Source organism: Amblyomma mixtum, chromosome 6 (genome assembly GCF_055824585.1).
Source record: "Amblyomma mixtum isolate Tamu chromosome 6, ASM5582458v1, whole genome shotgun sequence".
NCBI lineage: Eukaryota > Metazoa > Arthropoda > Arachnida > Ixodida > Ixodidae > Amblyomma > Amblyomma mixtum.
In genome coordinates, this window is record NC_143017.1 from 158,733,895 (window position 1) to 158,753,767 (window position 19,873).

The 19,873-nt window shown below is 47.2% G+C and overlaps 1 protein-coding gene across 1 annotated transcript in view; it reads left to right on the forward strand.

Moving 5' to 3' along the window:
* The first annotated feature begins 8,319 nt into the window (after positions 1–8,319).
* zfh1 (Zn finger homeodomain 1) overlaps positions 8,320–19,873 on the forward strand; it is a 702,801-nt gene continuing 691,247 nt past the window's right edge. Inside the window, exon 1 of the mRNA XM_089549904.1 lies at positions 8,320–8,837. Within this exon, the coding sequence (XP_089406030.1) occupies positions 8,774–8,837 (64 nt within the window). The 5' untranslated portion in view covers positions 8,320–8,773. The remainder of the gene's footprint in view (positions 8,838–19,873) is intronic.

Here is a 19,873-nt window from a genome sequence, read left to right on the forward strand (position 1 = left end):
AATAGAAGTCGTCTGGTTTATTTCAACGTCTGCAGCGTGCAAAAACTGAGATGTCAGAAGCACGGGCAAAAAAAGTCAGCAGCCTCACACCCTTCGTAAGACCTTAGTTGACGTTTTGTGATACATTGAGCAATTTATAGGCAATGTCACTGATGTGACGCATAAGGGTAAAAATAATTAAGACATTGCTGGGAAATGACTGCTTAGCTTTTGTTCAGCAGTGGTAGCAGTGGTAGGTAGCAGTGGTAGCATTCAGCAGTGGTAGCAAGGTGGTTGCGAAGGCTGTCCGCATCACTGAACAAGAAAAACAAGGATCACATGTGGATGTCGATTGAATAATTTATTTATGCTCTGAACGCTCATTGGAATGTTCCGTCTTCTTGGTTTTGCACGGGGCCGAGGAAATCAGAAATAGTGATTCCATCCGTATTATTAACGAGATGCTAAGTTTGTACGCGCGAACTTAAGCCCGCACGCACGCACGCACGCGCGCCCGCCCGCTTGCCCCCCCCCCCCCCCCCCCCTTACACGCGCGCGCGCACGCGCACGCGCACGCACGCACACGCACACGCACACGCACACGCACACACACACACACACACACACACACACACACACACACACACACACACACACACACACACACACACACACACACACACACACAGCCCCGCCGCGGTGTCTCAGTGGTTACGGCGCTCGGCTGCTGATTCGAAAGACGCGGGTTCGATCCCGGTACTGTGCGATGTCAGTGCACGTTAAAGAACCCCAGGTGGTCGAATTTTCCGGAGCCCTTCACTACGGCGTCCGTCATAGCCTGAATTGCTTTGGGACGTTAAACCCCAATAAACCAAACCAATAAACCAAACGCACACGCACGCACGCACACACGCACATACACACACACGATCTCGCGTACATTATAATGGGCATTTGTCTTTTACGGAATTCTTTCAAAACGCCTCACTCCCGCAGCCTAGGTGCCACTGGAAGCCAGGGAGCGCTCAATGTACCCCACGGAGTCGTTTTTTAAAAGGTGTGAAAAGGTAGCGGCGCTGTGAGCAGCCTAAACAAAATTTCTGCTCCGAGAGGCCAAACAGCTCTAAAGGCTCTCGTGCTTTTCCCGAAAATTTCTCGTAATTTTGAGTAAAATACCTTTTTGTCGTGCATATATTTAACTGCATGCTTATGTCTTGTATGCTTATGCACGCCCAGAGGCCTGTAGCAGAGAGCATGGACAAATCTTGTAATGGAAGAACTGTTGGACCTAGGGTTGCAAGCTGGTGTGTGTACTATCAGCGTCAAATGAAATGCGAACAAAACACCTGAAACGCGAGCACCAAAAATCAATCATATTAGAGGCTGGAGGTGAAATACAGGCGTGGGCTATTAACATTTCGGAAAGCGATCTTTTCGGCTTCGAGGAGAAAATCAACTGCTCATGTATTTCGCCTCCCTAGTATAATATCTGCGAGTTTTGCTGTTCGCGTTTCAATTGACGCTGATAGTACATTCACGGGTAACCGAGGCTTCAGATAATCTATTTGTGTTAACGGCGACAGGCCGAACTTTTGCTCAGGTCTGACGAGGATATAAGGATGATTTTTAAGCGTTTAGATTTTTATTTTAATAAATGACAGAGATACATCGGTGCGGTCTGCGCAGGTGGATTGCGCGACTAGGAGGATATTATGTACATTCTGGGGTCAATAATTATAGATTAATTAACTTAACTTAATTATTTTTTATTTTAAGGGGCAAGCTTATATTGCGAAATTGAAGGTCGTCAACAGCGTAGGTGAGCTCAGTTTCTAAATTTTCTTGACCGACAATGCGATTCGAAATATCGAACTTTAAAAATGCGCGTTTCATACCACGTTGAGTTGGCTTTTCCGCGTATAACATTTGCAAAATGGCGTCGTTTGTATTTCAATACAGAAGATACAGACGCCATTTCTGCCTTTTATCGCGTAGAAGCCCTTAACGTGATTTCGGCGCCGATCCTGCGCTCAGCGACGCCATTTTATAGATATGCAACGCGGAAAAGCCAACTCAACGAGCTTTAAAATGCCTAATTTTGACGCTCAATTTTTCGAATCACGTTGCGGATAAAGAAATTTTAATCGGCTTATGTTAGCGGCATTAAATTTCGAAATATAATGTTGTCCCTAAAGTAAAAACTAAAAGTCTGATTAGTCAACTGTAGTTAAAAGTATATTTACTGAGCTCTACCACGTAAAATATGTCCGCCTTGCTCTGGAATTGACTTGGTCACGCTGCACCAATGTAACTCCGTACGATCTTAAAATGAACGGTTTTAAAAAAAGTCACCGTGTACATACCAGGTTTTTGCACTTAAGATGTTTTGCAATTTTTAAATACAGGTTTTTTGAGTTAGAAGAGCGCTTTTTCGGTATCGCATTATAAGCGGTGCAACGCATAAAAATACAGCTAATACGCGCTAAAGTTACGTTTCTAACTACTGCTGTTAGTCTCCTCATTTATTGAGAGGTGTGTAGCACACGTTAAGATATACCCATATCAATTTTTAGAATTTCGAAGGCACAGTTAACCTCAGCGCTGTGGCCCAACAAATTTTGCCTACATCACGCCAAAATACACGCACTTTTTAGAAGCTTGCAGGCAAAGCAACCTCTCCAGTGCACGTAACTCTTCGAAGTAGCCGCAGCGCCGAGGGTTTTCTAAATTCTAAAAAGTGATATGGATACTACTTACAGTGGGCTGCAAGACTCTCAATAAGTAAAGAGACACACTGTAATAGTTAAAAAGCTAACTATTCTATGTTAGTTAACCAGCCTACTAGTTAGGACGTCTTATCTGTATTCTGATGCGCTACATCGCTGACAATGCTATCCCGAAAAAAGCGGTCTTTAACTCAGAAAGCCCATTTTTAAACATTGCAGAACATCTTAGGTGAAACACCCGATATAACTTTCCGTATGCTTCTTGTGAAACCACCTTCTATCTGAAATAATAGTGATTACAAATGAATTTCTTTTTTTATTGACGCCATAGAAATAAGAGTTGCATTCCTTGGGTTTTTCGTGCGTGTGTGCGCGCGTGCGTGCGTGCGCGTGCGTGCGTGTGTGCGCGCGTGCGTGCGTGCGCGCGTGTGCGTGCGTGCGCGTGCGTGTGCGCGTGTGTGTGTGTGCGTGCGTGTGTGCGTGTGTGTGTGTGTGTGTGTGTGTGTGTGTGTGTGTGTGTGTGTGTGTGTGTGTGTGTGTACACACGGACACACTTAGACACACACTTGCCTTAACACAGAACGTATTCATGCCCAATGTACACAAGCTGTTTGACGCGACCGGCACAGGTCAATTCAAAACCGCTTTGCTCGCGTGATAAGAACACGCGCGCTCTTCTCTGGTGGCTACATCTTTCACAAATATACTTTAGGTCTTCTGCTTCTGAGGCGTCTGCGAATACAAAGCGCGAATCGCTAAGTATGTAAGTACATACAGCTTCTTTGGAATGAGTAAAAGGTGAACAAAGTGAAAGCGTGAAAAATCCATAGAATGTAAATCAGGTTGTAAGCGAAAAGATTATATATCTGTAGCTCAGGTAAATGATCAGAAATGTAAATCTGCGACTTTTCAAACTCGACAATTACACCAGGCCTATGCACGACTTCATCAGCACACCAAAGCAAGCATGGAATTTCTCAAAGCTAGCTTGTTGTAAGAAGCAGAGCTTTATTTGGAAAAAGGAATAGCAGTTGTCCTGGTCCTTTGGCCTGCTGCTCCGCACAAGGGCACGGAGTAGATGATACTCATTGACGTCCACCCGAGCGCAGCCATACGGCTACAAAGGAAAGCTGTACAGCTTTCTCAGAAACTTCGTAGTTAAAGAAAAATTCGTCCTTGTCCGGGGTTCGAACCCGGGACCACAGCTGCACCGGAGCAGTCGCTCTACCAGTTGAGCTAACCGGGACGGCAAGCTTATGATAGGGCGAGAGCGAATTGATCAATAACTCGAAGTGGGAACAGACTTGACCAAATGTTTAGGGGAATCCCCCAAGGTGGAGTAGATTTGTAATAAGGGAGTAATTACTCATTGACGTCCACCCGAGCGCAGCCATACGGCTACAAAGGAAAGCTGTACAGCTTTCTCAGAAACTTCGTAGTTAAAGAAAAATTCGTCCTGGTCCGGGGTTCGAACCCGGGACCACCGCTTCACCGGAGCAGTCGCTCTAACAAAAAAAAAAAAAACAATTGAGCTAACCGGGACGGCAAGCTTATGGTAGGGCGAGAGCGAATTGATCAATAACTCGAAGTGGGAACAGAGTTGACCAAATGTTTAGGGGAATCCCCCAAGGTGGAGTAGATTTGTAATAAGGGAGTAATTACTCATTGACGTCCACCCGAGCGCAGCCATACGGCTACAAATCTACTCCACCTTGGGGGATTCCCCTAAACATTTGGTCAGTAGAGGATACAGCGATATACGATGGTTTGCGATTTCTTCAGAAAAGAGAAATATATAAGGTGATTTTTTTATCATCATCATCATTTTATTTTGTGAAACCAATACATCAAAATTTGATTGGACCCGTGGCCAGCTCGGCTAGTGAAAGGTCCAAATACAAGATATTCACAAAAGAAATGGCAGACATTCAAACTACGTGTAAAATCGAGATACTGTAATCGCGGCATTGCAAATATCTAAAGCGCGTACATATTCTGAAAAAGAAACATATTCTGAAATGTACAAAACCAAACACAAACGTATTTAGTCCCACAGCTCTGGACAGACAAGAAAAAAGTTTTTAATGACGCCGAAAAATTATGTTTCAGTTTTGATGTCATCGGGAATCTCCATATCAGAGCACCATTGTACTATAAGAGCCTTTGACCGTACGTGCTGTGTCAAGGCGGTAGGTTAAATCTATTGTTAGTGGCGGCTCTTCTTTGTCTCAGCGGCGTTCTAAACAGTGTAGGAGGAAATGAATCATTAGTTTTTACTACTGTGTTTATTATTGGAGCTATCTTTAGTTTGTATGCAACTGATACCGGTAATATTCTTCAACCTTTACAGATCTTTATTTTATAAACTGTGAGAGGCATTTTACAGCAAGGTGTGTATTACTTTCCTCACATGGATCAATAATTAAACAATTAACTAATGAACTTTTTATTTTTCATTTTAGGGGGCAAGGTTATTTTGCGGAAGTTGATGGCTGTCAAAGTCGCAGGTGGCCGCTGTTTTTAAATTTTATCATTCGGCAATGTGGTTCGAAACATCGAATGTCAAATATACGCATTTAGAAGCTTGTTGAGTTGGCTTTCTCGCATTTCATGTTTATAAAATGACGTCTCTCGCACTTTTTAAGCATGAAACACAAAAGTAGTTGGTATATTTGGTGATGTAGAAGAAGTTAATTTGATTTTTGCTGCTATACCACGCGCAGCGACGCCATTTTATAATTAAGTAATGCGGGAAAGCCAACTCAGCAAACTTTCAAATGCATATTTTTGGCGCTCGATATTGGGACCACAATGCCGATAAAGAAAAGTTAAAAACGGTTTACCTGCGATGTTGAGGGCCATAAATTCCGCAACGTAACCTTGCCCCTCTATATAAAATAGTTTGTTGATTAATTTCAGCTAATTGATCATCTAATTTTTTATCCATATGAAGTACAGTCGGGGGCAAAAGTAAGTCCAGCTCAACGGAGCGCACCGACGCTTCTCTCATAGTTTTTAAAATAAAAATTTGTAAACGTCAAAAAAAATCGCCCTGTATTGCAAACACGTGACCAACTAAACAGCCACGAGTAGAAAACCACTCTGCGTGAGGAACGTGGCCCGAACGGCCTGGGACGCTTTCCAAGCCTTTGGCCAAGTGCCCAGTACGAGGTTCTCTGTCAGTGGTCCGCTATTGAGGTGCGTCAAGGACGCAGCCAACGCTGCAGCATTTATACGGCGCTAACGGCAGTTGCATGGCCCACAGTTTCGACGACATGAAGATAAACGCAGTTCGGAGTCCTCACGTGAGCCTGGACAAATACAATCACCGCCTCGCGACTGCCACGCCCAATCTCGGTTCATGCGCAGAGTCTATCGTAGCTGCGCCTAATGTTATGGGATGCCAAAAGTGATATTAAATGGATCAAGCGTTTCAAGAACACCGTGACTATTATCTGGCTGAGCCCAGGGTCGCGTTGTCGCCCTGCACATGATTCGCGAAAGAAGGCAGTGATGCTATCGAAAGCCAGTTTGCAAACAGCATTGGGTCTTGTTAGTTCCACCGCCAAGGAGAGTTTTGGCAGCGGCTGTCGTCTGACACTAGATTGGCGAAGAAGGTTTGCGGCACCGGCCACAAGCATCCAGTGAGGGCAGCGCACCATTGCAGTGCCCTTACAAGGTACTCCGCCCATGCGCACAACCACCTCTGAGATATCTGCGCATGCTGCAGCGGGACGCGATTCCCGAAGTGCGGAGGCCGTTCCATGCCACCGACAATGGAGCTGCACTCTGAGGATAAATCGGCAATGACCTGCCTAGTTTTCATCGAAAATATAAGCAAACATGGCACGGTACCGAAACAACTGCCACTATATACGCTAGCTACATTATCGGGAGAAGTACGGCAGTTTATAGCGATGTTTTCAGAGCGCCTGGCTGCACGAGGATACACGGAGACGAGAACTGCAGCTGGAACAGTTGGTTCGAATTTATTGGAAATTCAGTGACGGATGTTCAGTAGAACGTCGTGATCGAATAGTTGGTCACTCATTCTTTGAAATTGAAGGTGGCGCTATTAGGAAGACAACAGGGAAAGAGCAATAAAACAAGAACGCTCTTTGTTCGCTAAGGTGAATGCCATCTTACAGATCTTCACTTCCGTTTCCATGGGCTCTGTTCTGTCTACTAATAGGTAGTTATCATTCAGATTCCATCAACTTTTCCGCGTTTTGTGTGCATCGATTCAATGATGACATTGAAGGAGAGGGCTGAGTCGGGCTGGCTGGTTCATGTCGAATGGTAGGCAAAACAGCGCTGACGGACGGGACGGAAGAAGGCGAGACACACACATGCGCATGTGTGTGTCTCGCCTTCTTCCGTCCCGTCCGTCAGCGCTGTTTTGCCTACCATGATGACATTGCCTTGCAAAGTCACTCAGGGCATGAACTGCAAAGCATGATCAATGAGTTAGATGGGCAGACCAGAACGGTGGGTCGAAAAATTAACATGCATATGTCTACTTAGGGCAGGTAGTGACCACTGACCCAAGTCATGAGAAGGAAATAACTAGAAGGATAAGAATAGGCTGGAACGCATATGGCAGGTTCTCTCACATCATGAATGGCAGTTTACCAATATCCCTCAAGAGAAAAGTATACAACAGCTGTATCTTACTGGTACTCACCTATGGGGCAGAGACATGGAGGCTAACGAAGCGGTTTCAGCTTAAGTTATAGACAACGCAGCGAGCTACGGAAAGAAAAATGATAGGTGTAACGTTAAGAGATCGAAAACAGGTGGAATGGGTGAGGGAACAAACGCGGGTTAATGACATCCTATTCGAAAAGAGGAAGAAATGGGCTTGCAAGGGCAAGGCCTGTAATGCGCAGGCAAGATAACCGCTGGTCCCTAAGGGTAACGGAGTGGATTGCAAGAGAAGGCAAACGTATCAGGGGGCGGCAAAAAGTTAGGTGGGCGGATGAGATTAAAAACTTTGTGGGGATAGGATGGCCGCAACTGGCAAAGGACAGGGTTAATTGGAGAAACATGGGAGAGGCCTTTGTCCTGCAGTGGGCGTAGTCAGGCTAATGATGATGATGATGATGTGTGTGTGTGTGTGGGGGGGGGGGGTGGCGTAAGGAGGGTGGGTAATACCTACACTTGCGCAACTATGCCTCCAACAAACGTTAAGTGGGACGATAGTGTGATATCAGAGTTGTCCGATATGAGCAGCGTTTTTTGACTGCAACCGGTACATTGAAGCCAGTTAAGCCCAAGGTGGTTGCTTCTACGCCGTATATCCCACGTAGGGTGGTCCCGCTGACTCCATGCGGCGAGTCATCACCGGGGCGGTGTCTAGTAAGAGGGTTTGTGCGAGAAGTTTCTTGGCGACGTGCTCAGGCCACGGCGGTGAGACGGTTGAAGGGGGGTGTAAGGGGGGCGAGGGGGAGGCAGAGCGGCGGCGGCGGCGCGATCAAGTTTAGGGCGCCAGGCGACGGAAAGGCGGGGCGACCTGATAGGTGCGGCCGCCTTATCCAATGGAGGCCGCTCGGCGTCGACCAATGGCGCGGCCGCCGCTAGAGCCCGCTCCATTGATTAGATCACTCCTCGGCTGTCAACTCGGCCCGCACCGAGCGCGCGCTGCCGCTCCCCCCCACCAAGTTTTTTGCGCTCATCGCCTCCCGGCCACCGCCAAAAAGTGCTCCTCCGGCCCCGTGCAGCAACTGCCGCCAGCGGCGAACAAAACAAAACAAAGCTCCACAAAACAGCGGCTGCGTGGCGACGACCGGCTTTCCCCAGTATCGACGCGCGGGCTGCTCGCTGTCCGCGCCGCTGCGGCCGCTGAGCGCCCCCGACTCTTTCGCTGTTCTGAGAAACAAACAGACAGTTCTTACTTGGCGCTAGCGGAGAGAGACTCCGAGTGAGATAACTGCTTCAAGGGAAGCTCGCACGGTGTGCATGCATGATGTTGCTGTGTCCGCGGCCACCCGGTGCCATGTGGACCCTTCCTGTCGCGACTGGTGAGCAGTGTGTGCGAAGCGCAAGGACTGTCACGGCATTATGAAAGCATGGCCGATCAAGGAGGACACAGGTGCACGCGCAGAAAGCAAGCCAATCCCCGGAGGAAAAACGGTACGTGCGTTTTCACCTCCAAAACAGCGACGCTAGACGCGGACACATGTTCTTCAGCAGAAAGAGGGAGCGGGCGCGAGGAAAAATGCGGCGCGCATTTTTTGCTTACCTTTCGCGTCATAACACGAGAGGCCGGTGCCGCCGAACGCGGTTGTGCGATATGTAAGAGGATATAGAACCGCGCCTTCAGTACTGTCAGCCGCGGACATACAATGCAATACTCGCGGTATGGAAAAGAAATAAAAAAAAGTGACGCGTGGTTTCTCTTTGCCATACCTCGTCAACGCTGCTACGTTGTCCCGTTAAGCATTTAGCCCGACAACGTTCGCATTGGCGATACACACAGCTGGCCGCACAGACGTCCGATGGGCGAGGCACACGACACGACTCCCAGAGATTTGTTGCGTTGCGGAACGTTGTACGGACGACTCGTAGCCAACGACGGTCGCGCACCACACGTCGCTGAATCGAACGCCGTTTCCGTGCGCGACGCGGGACAGTTCCGACATTTCCTCCGAGCGGCACAAAAGTTCGTCAGGCTTAGCGCAAACTCCGGGTTCGCCCGCCCGTTACCGAAGAGAGCGATCTCTCTTCCCTTTTCTCTATACGTTCCACTCACTCTTTTTCAATCCGCGTTTCCGATGCATCCCCCGACATGGCGCCACTGTCGCGGTCCGTTGCCGGTCGATCTGTTTTCCGGTCCCTTCCTCGAGCAGATTTTGCTTCGTGAAGTTATTTTCGCTCGCGTTGAGTGCCGCTGCTGCCGATTGTTGATGCGAGCTGAAACGCGCAAACCGTGTTTAAAAGCCTAGCGGTACTACGCCTACGTGGTGCTAACGAAACCCCAAACTGCCTGCGGCGCCTAGGTGTAGATGGAACTGCTGGCTGCTGGAACAGGCGGGTGTTTCGAAGCGAGTTCTAGTTCCGAACATGGCGGCCGTCCGAGGAGGAGGAAGAAGAGGAGGGGCGATAGAGGCTGAGAGGATGACGCACCCGTGCGGGCCGTTCTCCCTGATCGTCCCGTTGTGAGAACTGGGCGCGGGGCAACGGGCCTTTCGGGCGAGCGCGCGCCGATGCTCTTTGCGCGACTCATCCGGTGCTTCTGGGAATCCTGGGGTTCATGCTCGCTCACTCAGCCCCCTCCCGAGGAGGAGCAACGGACCTCGGGTCAATTTTTTTTCATGACTCGCGGTGGATGGGCTCCCCGAGTTCATCCGTCCCGGACAGACGAATAGAACGGCAGAACACCCGTCCAAAACGCGCTTTATTATTTATTCTACATGTTCTTTGTTCAAGGATAAACCCACTTTGCCTCAAGGCGCTGCAGCAAGCGGATTACAGTGTTGAAAGAAAAAAAAAAGTACTCGTTATTTGCACAAACACTTATTCTTGCTTTTCAGGCAGGCGATTCCATTCGTTAATTGAGCTGTATTCCGGAATCTTGAAGCAATGATTAGGATGCTGAAAAACATAGCGAGGTTTCTGGCAGTATGTTTCATTACTGTGATTCCTGTTTGTTTGTTGTACCTTAGAAATGTGAGCTTCAGCCGTATACTTTCCTTCTGCGAGAGGTGTGTGCATACCATTCAAACTTAATTTTCATGCGAGTGTAACTAACTTCTCAAATACAGACATTGCACAAAATTTGCTGCTCTACAAGAGCACTGTTGCGGGCTGGTTGGTTCGACATGGTATAAATGAACAGCGCGGATACCGGACAATGAAAGTGAACGACACAGGCGCTTACAGTGTCGTTCACCTTCATCGTCCTGTGTCCGCGCTGTTCCTTACTGTCGTGTTCTGCTGCTCTATCTTGAAGTTTTTCATGTTTTGTTACTCATTCGTAATTGCGCAGGGTTAATCGCGAACTTTGGTTTCTTCAATTAAAGAGATGATCTACTGTCTACAAAACGAAGAATTCAGCAGGCCAACTGGATGGTTTCGGTCAACGTTTACTTAAACAGCAGTTCTTTTGGATAATTCGGTCTTTCCCCTTCACCTCTTGCCTAGCATACAAGGCACGAAGATATGCTCAAGCATTAATGTATGCTGATGACACGGCATTGGTATTTATAGGAGAATCAATAGAAGAACTAAACAGCAAAATAAACGAAGAACTTGTCAGGGTCCTAAAGTGGTTTACTACCAACCAACTCACTGTTAATATTCAGAAAACAAAATACACAGCTAGTGTTTAGCTCCAGGGAAAAAAGTTTAAACTACAATGCTATCACCTTGCATGTAAATAATGAGCCCTTACAACACGTAACAAGTTTTAAATACCTAGGTGTGCATTTTGATTCCGATATGCACTGGAGAAATCACACAAAACAAGTTTGTTCAAAACTTGCGTATGGATGCCATATTCTCCTGAAAGCGCGAGAATGTTTTGAATTCTCCGTTCTCCGTATTCTATATTTTGCTTTTATACACAGTCAGTTAAGTTACTGCATAGAATCTTGGGGCAACACGTACCCTACATATCTTGAACCCATAGTCAGATTACAAAAGAGAGCTCTAAGAATTATCACAAACTGAAATTACATTTGCCCCAGCAGGCCACTATTTCAGTTGGCACATATTTTATCTTTACATTCTATCTACACGTTAAAAACAGCACATACAATTCATAAAATACTGCAATTCAATGACCCGTTTCATCACAGTATCTTTATAACTCCTAAAAAGGACACTAGAGCTGCAAGTGCAAATCATTTTAACCTACCAATATGCCGCAATACTTACGGGAAAAGGTTGATTGAATTCAACGGTGCACAAATATGGAATGACATCCCTAATGATGTTAAAATAAAAATTAATTTTTCACAATCTCTTAAAATATTTTTACTGAATCTGTAAGTTTTCGCCGGTTGAGCTGTAAATTCTGTACCCAAATGACTGCAAAATTTGTTAATATTTAAGGTTACTGCGTACAAAGAATGTATGCATGATAACAAGTGTATATATTAGCTATGTATGTTGTGATTTTAATATTTTGAAATTATTTATGTGAGAAGTGTTCTCTCCACCTGCCGCATTTTTGCAATTTATCATTGTGTTGGACCCGACACTAGCCTTGGCTATGGGTCCAGTACCATTGTACATAGTTTGCTGTATTCATTTCTGTTTTCAAATAAAAAAAAATAACCTCAATAACCTCAATGTATTTCTAAATAACGTATTTCATGCAACGAGACCTAGCAGAGGAAGTGATTCAGAGCAAAGTGCGTCGACCTTTCTTTTATTACGCTGGTGTGTACCAGCAATGAGCGTTTAATTAAGCAGCGCATGTAATGTGCTATGCATGTAAAATAGGGTGCATCCTGGCGATTGTTTTACTTCAGCACTGGCACAATGGATGAGTTTTTCGTTACGCGTGTACGCTGTCGCAAAACGCGCATTATAACAGAAAGCTTTATTAACTCGCTGCAGACACTTTCTTGCACAGCACTTGTGTAGGGTACGGTCGTGGCGTCTGCGAACGAAATACCGAGAAAGCTTAGATGCGTGCGCTATTGAAACAAAAGCTAAATAAGATAACTCTTTTTTTTTCGATTGAAAGAATGAACCATCTCGTTTTCTAATCGAACGAATGAACCATCTCGGTGTGCTGTTACACATGAGCGTTATATTGGGCGTTTCTTGGCTTTCAATCCACTTCGTATGCGGGAGGAGCGGGGTTCGATTCCCAGTGCCGCTGGGTAGCGCTGGTTTCCATTGAGTACTTCTTTCCCCCGGCCTGGCACTCTTCTTAGAGTGAAAGGCTTGCAAAATGGGTCTTTGACCCTGTTTCGCGCAGAAAAAAAACAATGTGTCATGGAGCTTTTTGGACCATTAAAATAAATTAATTCATTGTTTTCGTTTACTTTGTTACATTCCTCCATCAAATGAACTTCGACTGTAGCGCAGTATCAGGTGTGTTTACCGCAATAACAAAAGCTATTCTGCGTAAAAACGTGAGCCTCAATGGAGTGCACTGCCTCAAGGTATACGAGGTCTGTTAGAAAAGTATCCGACCTTTGGCTGTTGAAAAAAAAACTTGCATAACTGGAGTGTTGCAAACCTAGTCATCTTTAAAGTAGTCTACTTGGGACTCCACACACTTCTCCCAGCGGTGCTGCCATTGTGGGAAGTATTCCGAAAAGGCCCTTTTCGGAATGGAGTTTAGCTCAGCTGTCGTTGCAGCCATAATGTTCTTCCTTGTCTGAAATCGCGCTCCTTTCAATGGCCTTTTGATTTTGGGAACCAGCCAGAAATCGCAGGGGCCATATCAGGACAGTAAGGAGTCTGTTGAACTACAGGAGTCTGGTTTTTCACCAAAAAATCTGATTCGAGTGCGAGGAATGTGCAGGAGCATTGGCGCGATGGGTGCGCCAATTTCCTGTTGACCTCAGCTCCGGGTTCTTGCGCCGCACAGCATCACGTAGGCAACGGAGGACATCCCTGTAGTACTCTTTGGTCATTGTTTGACCCTGTAGAGTGCCTACTCGTGGTCTGCCACACAGAGGGTGTCAAAGAAAGCAGTCAGCATCACTTTCACATTGCTGCGCAATTGACGGGCCTTCTTAAGTCTTGGTGACGTGGAATGCTTCCACTCTGACGACTGGGATCTGGTTTCCGGGTCGTACCTGTACACCCAAGACTCGTCACTAGTGATTATGATGTTTATGAAGTCGGGGTCACTGTTTGCGGAATCCAGCATGTCCTGTGAGACTTCAACACGAAGCTACTTTTGCTCCACCGCGTGAGCAGCTTCGGCACGAATTTCGCCGCAACTCTCTCCATGGCCAAATCTTCGGCGATAATGGAATGTGCGGAGAAATTGCTCATGTACACCTCTTCCTCAATTTCTCGGATAGTCACGCGACAGTCCCGCATCACCATAGCGTTCAGTTCGGCAATGACCTGGTCATTTTGGCATGTTGATGGCCGATTGGAGCGTGGCTCCTTCTCCACCGATGTGCGGCCATCTTTAAAACAATTGTAACACTGCTTAAACTGTATGCTGCTCATAGCATCTTCACCGAAAGCCGTCTGAATATTTCGAATGGTTTCCACTCGGCTGTCGCCAAGTTTATGGCAAAATTTGTTGCAGTAGCGCTGCTCCTTTCACTACGCCATTTTCCTTGCAATAAAAAACCGACGAGAGCACTGCACACTGCCTCACTCAAACGCTGCTTCCCAGCGAATGACGCTATCGGCAGGCGGGAAAAAATTCATGCATGCGCATGAAGGTTCAAGGTCGCCCTTATGCAAGCGCGCTTGTCTCATATCCATCAGGTGTTCGCAAAAAAAAAAAAATAATAAAGTCGGATACTTTTCTAACAGACCTGGTATATTGACACTCAGTTGATAGCAGGATCTTTGGTAGAAGGGAACAAGCGATCCATAGAAACGGGAGCATTCCCTTTCAACGAATCACCTGCGGCGTACCCCGACAGAAAGGCAAGAAACTATACACCTAATTTTTATTCGGTCCAGTGTTTAGGGTAATCTCCCAAGGTGGAGAAGATTTGTAATAAACGAGCAATTGCTGAATGGTTACTAATTCTTCTTCTTTGTGTCAGATATGCGACATATTGCGATTATTTCCCCATGTTTCTTTGAGTTGGGCACGATATATTTCTCCGGTCGGATGTAGCCGCTACATGATGGTCGAGTCTGCAAGTTTGTGCATGCATTTGTCGGTAATTAGGCTTATGTCGATGTTCTTCCGCAAATGTCTGCAAATATACCTATTGAAATAAAACTGCACGAACACAAGCTTCAAGCCGATGCCATTCCTGTTCAAGCTTAATCTCAGTGAACTTGCCTCAATTCAAATAAGCCTCCTCTTTTGTTATGCTTCGTGTGCGTGCCGTGAATCCACTGTAACTGCGATAAACAAATCATATGCGTAACCAGTGAAGAGGTGGAGAACTCGATTGGCGGACATGTGTGGAACTTTCGGTGGGACTTTGTGTGTCTGTATTGAAGGCAAATGACCAAATATTAGAAGCCCACGTTTCAACTAAATGATACGGGTTTGACAACCGTTGAATGCAATGTTCTTAACAACTGTGCCCGCGGTATTTATGCTTGCGTGCGTGCAAGATAAGTTCTCTCTTATGTGACAATAGGAACGAAGCTTTTCGACTATATTTTTTTGTGCTACAGTAGCGGCCATAATAATACCTGGCGCGCGCTTCGACAAACTCTTCTCTCACCTTTAGCGAAAGTGTGGCGGTACTTTTTGCATGTACTAAAAAAATATGCGCTAGCGCACAAACTGAAGGAGCCTATTGCTGCTGCTCAACTCATAAGTGAAGTTCAAACGCCGCAGCACGCTCGGTGCTATTCTGGCACGACTGCACATATGTATGTAGGTGAACTAACGCCGCCTATGCAATCCGTATTCAAATTCGCACGCGTGCGAAGGAGACCGTGGAGTGACTGGCCTTTGGCACTCCTCGAGGTGTTCGAATGCCCTCAGTGCGCAGTAATTTCGCGGTCGGTTTTCCTTCACGCCCCCCCCCCCCCCCTCCCCCTTCCCCCCATTTCCCCTCCGAAGAAAAAAAAAAACCTCACCAAAGAAAATATCTGACTTCAATGACACTTCCTTGCTCCTTATAATCACTTGTTTTCGTTAATCGTCCATCAGATATACCAGCGACGATGTCTCGTGAAGTTAAGTACGATGTTTTTATGGTATTTTCCCGCTGAAATTGCTGTCTGCAGCTGCGTATGTTACACCACTAAAGCGAACAAAGTTTCATGATAGATTTCCAGGAGTGTGCTAAATTCTGAACTAGGAAACTATACGCACTGTGCGCACAGCTTTGGCCTTGGATGAGGCGGTCGTTACTACGTCGTTTGCAAAAGAGAAAGAAAAAGGAGTTAGTGTATGCACAAAGTGGTTTGTGAGCTGAAACTTTGCCCGCATACTCTTCCGACTACAGTCACGGCCGCGGTCAGGTGTATTTACAGCGAGTCCTGCAGCCCGAGCCTCTCTGCTTTCGTGTTGCTTCCGCAGCCCTGCATATATCCCCGGCGTGGGCGTCGCCTCCGGTCTAAAACGGCTGCATGTTGCACGAGCCGGGGATCGCGTTCGAGGCATCGGAGCACGGCTGCGGCGTTGCGGTGGCGGAACCGGCAGAGATGTGCACCTGTGTTTGGGTCTGGCTATCATAGCGGACGCCGCAGGTGTACCTCTACGCCGCCGCTGCCGGGAGGGGCGGCAGGAAGAGCCTTCGCTTTGCGCCCGGCAGCAGGAGATGAACCCGTTCGAGAAGCGCAAATAGCCGCGTTTACATGGATGCGACAGTCTCGCGGAGCTGACGGGCTGCTGTTTATGCATACCGCATCAAGTCTTCCTTCGCCCATTGCACGAGGCAGAGGGGTCCAGCGGTCCCCATACTGAGCGAAGTCTGCTTTGTTATCCGGCTGGGGGGGAGGGGGGGGGGGGTTGTATAGCCATGACAGAGAGGAGGAGGGTCACCTCCAAGCCTGTTTCCATCCACCGCTAAAGTCGACTTGCCATTCTATAGATCTACCCCGTCTGGCGCACTCATGCGACGCGCTTTCCTAGCGCTTTATCACCGTTTGCTCGAACGCGATGCGGTAAAAAGTTGATGCGCTGCTGTCGCATTCTTGTAAACTGGGCTTATGACGCATTGCTCTGAACCTTACTCTTGCGTGTAGTACGTAGATGCTCACCAGGAAGAGACCCTGAGCCTCCATGCCAGCGCCTCCGTTTACGGGGGTGACAATCATTATTCGGTCAGGAGATGGCATTTTGTTTCAGAAGGATTGTTTTAATATTACACGGAACGTTTAGGCATTTTGAAACGGTGACGTAAACAGAAATCTCTCCACAAGCGGCCTCGGCTCAGTGGTCATGGTGCTCGGCCGCTGACCCCAAAAACGCGGGTTCGATCCCGTCCGCGGCGGTCGCATTCCGTTGGAGACGAATTAAATGCTAGAGTAGTGTGCGATCTCAGTGCATGATAACCCCTAAGAATATAGTCTCTATACAGTTTATATACTTCTTATTGACTCTGTTGCCTTCCTATAGAGATTTCTTTTGTCTTTTCATAGTCTATAAAGTGCGTACAGACGAAAGTCTGCTAAAAGTGTATGATCATAAATCTATAGATTGTCTATAGACTGTCATAGGACTTGTATTGCCTACAGCCTATTCTCTGGGATTTGTCTATAGACTTTATAGACAGAAGTCTACGAACAGTCTATATATTGTCCGTAGAAATTTTTGTAAGGAAGGAACCCCAGGTAGTCGAAATTTTCCGGCGCTCTCCTCTACGGCGTCCCTCATAGGAGTCGCTTTGGGACGTTAAACCCCGTAAAGAAACTGACTAAACTCACTCAAATGCCGAAACCATCTCGACCATGGAGTATGTAGAGTAGAGAGTGCGAATCTGGCGGGACAGTTGCGAAGGGCTGCCAGCATTTAGATGTGCGTGAATGTGCTCGATTTTAAACTTAGGAATACGGTGGCAGAGAAAACTGCTCTGTTTATGCCGCACTGACATGGAACTGAGTGGCTGCCATGTCGTTGCGTCTTGAAGTCGATGAGGTACACGTATACACTTACTACCGGTCTGAATGTTTGCTGAACTTGTGCTCGCGCAGATGACTGCATAAGGCGCGCGTTGTTTGTTTTTACTTCGAGTCAGAGTGTCATCCTTGCTTTCATTTTTGTCGCGAACGGTAGACCACATGCTCGCTGAGAGCGAATATCCTCCTCTCAGGAAAGCGGTGAACACGAGCCTGAGTTTTAGGTGTGCGATTCGCGGGGTTCTCAACGGCTGTAGCATTTTGGAAGAAGCTGTGATGAATTTGTACACAATTTCCCAGGTTTACCCCCCCCCCCCCCCTTCCTTTAATTTCCCCAAACTGTTTGGCTCCTCCATTAGTGAATCCATATCCTTCTATGCACCCTTAACAAAAAAAATTAACATTAAAGGGTCAGTCTACTCACCGAGATGAGTGTATAAATAATGGCATATTCTGGTAGTCGGCACCCTATAACATCAATAACGAAGGAACTGTACCCAGTTTAGGCAGGAATTTATATTTTATTTCGGCCTTAAAAGTCGCGCAAAAATGCATGGTGGCGACCCCAAACGTTCATTGTGTTGGTGCAGGTGGTAGTCTTTTTTTGTAGAAGCATAAGTGAATATACTACTTGCCGTTTGTATGCCCCAATGTCAGAGAAACGTACGTTTTGTTCTAGTAAACTGTAGAAGGCGTACCGCTCGCTTTTTCTGCAAATCACATGAATATTTATAGTTATGCGCACGCTAAACGCAGGCACATTCCCACTCAGCGTATGCTAGCAGAGACGCAAAAATAAACTCAGCCTATAGTGGCGCCATCTGCTTCTCAGGACAGGAACCATTGCTGTAAACAAACCGACTCTCCACTTAGGCCTAGAAGCGGCAGAATCGTCACTATAATTATTAAAATACAGCAAATTTGTCACTTATACATTTTCTTATAGGCGAGATGAGACGAAGCGAAAGACCGGCGCCCCATTTATGGCCAGTGAACGCACTGAAAAAGGCGGCAACAACGAGAATTCAGTCCGAAGCGAGAGGGTCGCCGCTCGGCGGAAATCCAGATGGTTGCCAGATGAGACTACCATCTCATACAGATGTGTTCCCACATCAATAAACTCTATTTTAAAATGTTCTACTGCTCTTCTAGGCACCACACCTGACTAAACGCTAATTTGAGTAAAGAGCTATCGGTTGCCGCAAAGAAAATATGACCGATAAAATTCAGTAGACTGACCCTTTAATAGTGAGTATGCTTTGTCATAACAAATTTACAAAGAATCTTTTTGGCATGAGATTATTTAATGGTCAGGAATCTATAGTTCTCGGGTCGTCTTGTGGACATGGGTAGGGTATGGGTCAGAATCTTGTAATTAGGAATCAGACGCAAGCCAAATGAGTGAGTGAGTGAGTGAGTGAGTGAGTGAGTGAGTGAGTGAGTGAGTGAGTGAGCAAGCGAGAGTGAGTGACTGAGTGAGCGAGTGAGTGAGTGAGCAAGCGAGAGTGAGTGAGTGAGTGAGCAAGCGAGAGTGAGTGACTGAGTGAGCGAGTGAGTGAGTGAGCGAGCAAGCGAGAGTGAGTGACTGAGTAAGCGAGCGAGTGAGTGAGCGAGCAAGCGAGAGTTAGTGACTGAGTGAGCGAGCGAGTGAGCGAGCAAGCGAGAGTTAGTGAGTGAGCGAGCGAGTGAGTGAGAGTTAGTGAGTGAGCAAGCGAGAGTGAGTGACTGAGTGAGCGAGTGAGTGAGTGAGCAAGCGAGAGTGAGTGAGTGAGTGAGCAAGCGAGAGTGAGTGAGTGAGTGAGTGAGTGAGTGAGCAAGCGAGAGTGAGTGACTGAGTGAGCGAGTGAGTGAGTGAGCAAGCGAGAGTGAGTGAGTGAGTGAGCAAGCGAGAGTGAGTGACTGAGTGAGCGAGTGAGTGAGTGAGCGAGCAAGCGAGAGTGAGTGACTGAGTAAGCGAGCGAGTGAGTGAGCGAGCAAGCGAGAGTTAGTGACTGAGTGAGCGAGCAAGCGAGAGTTAGTGAGTGAGCGAGCGAGTGAGTGAGAGTTAGTGAGTGAGCAAGCGAGAGTTAGTGAGTGAGCGAGTGAGTGAGTGACCGCTTTTCTTGTGCACACGCAAATAACTGAACCTTCCCGTACTCTGCTAAACAGCAAAGTGTCCCCCTAAGCGCTATGCATTCAGGCTTGCTCGTTACATGCGGGAAAACGCGGCAACCGCGCGAGCGCGGCGGGTCTGGGAAGGGCGGGGGCCGCGGGGACCATCTATCATGTTTCTGCTAATGGGCTCTTGGCGCCATGGTCACAAGGTTCGATTGGCCCGTCTGCGAGCGATCCGAGTCTCCCTAAGCCGCAGAGAACCCTGCGTGCCTCGTCTCCGAGCCGTGCCAACGACGACTTGACTCCAGCAGAGCGACTGCTGAGGCTTTTTGTTCTCTCAAAGGCACCGTTTGGTGAACGTTGCCTCCGCCCAGCGCACTTTGCGCCCG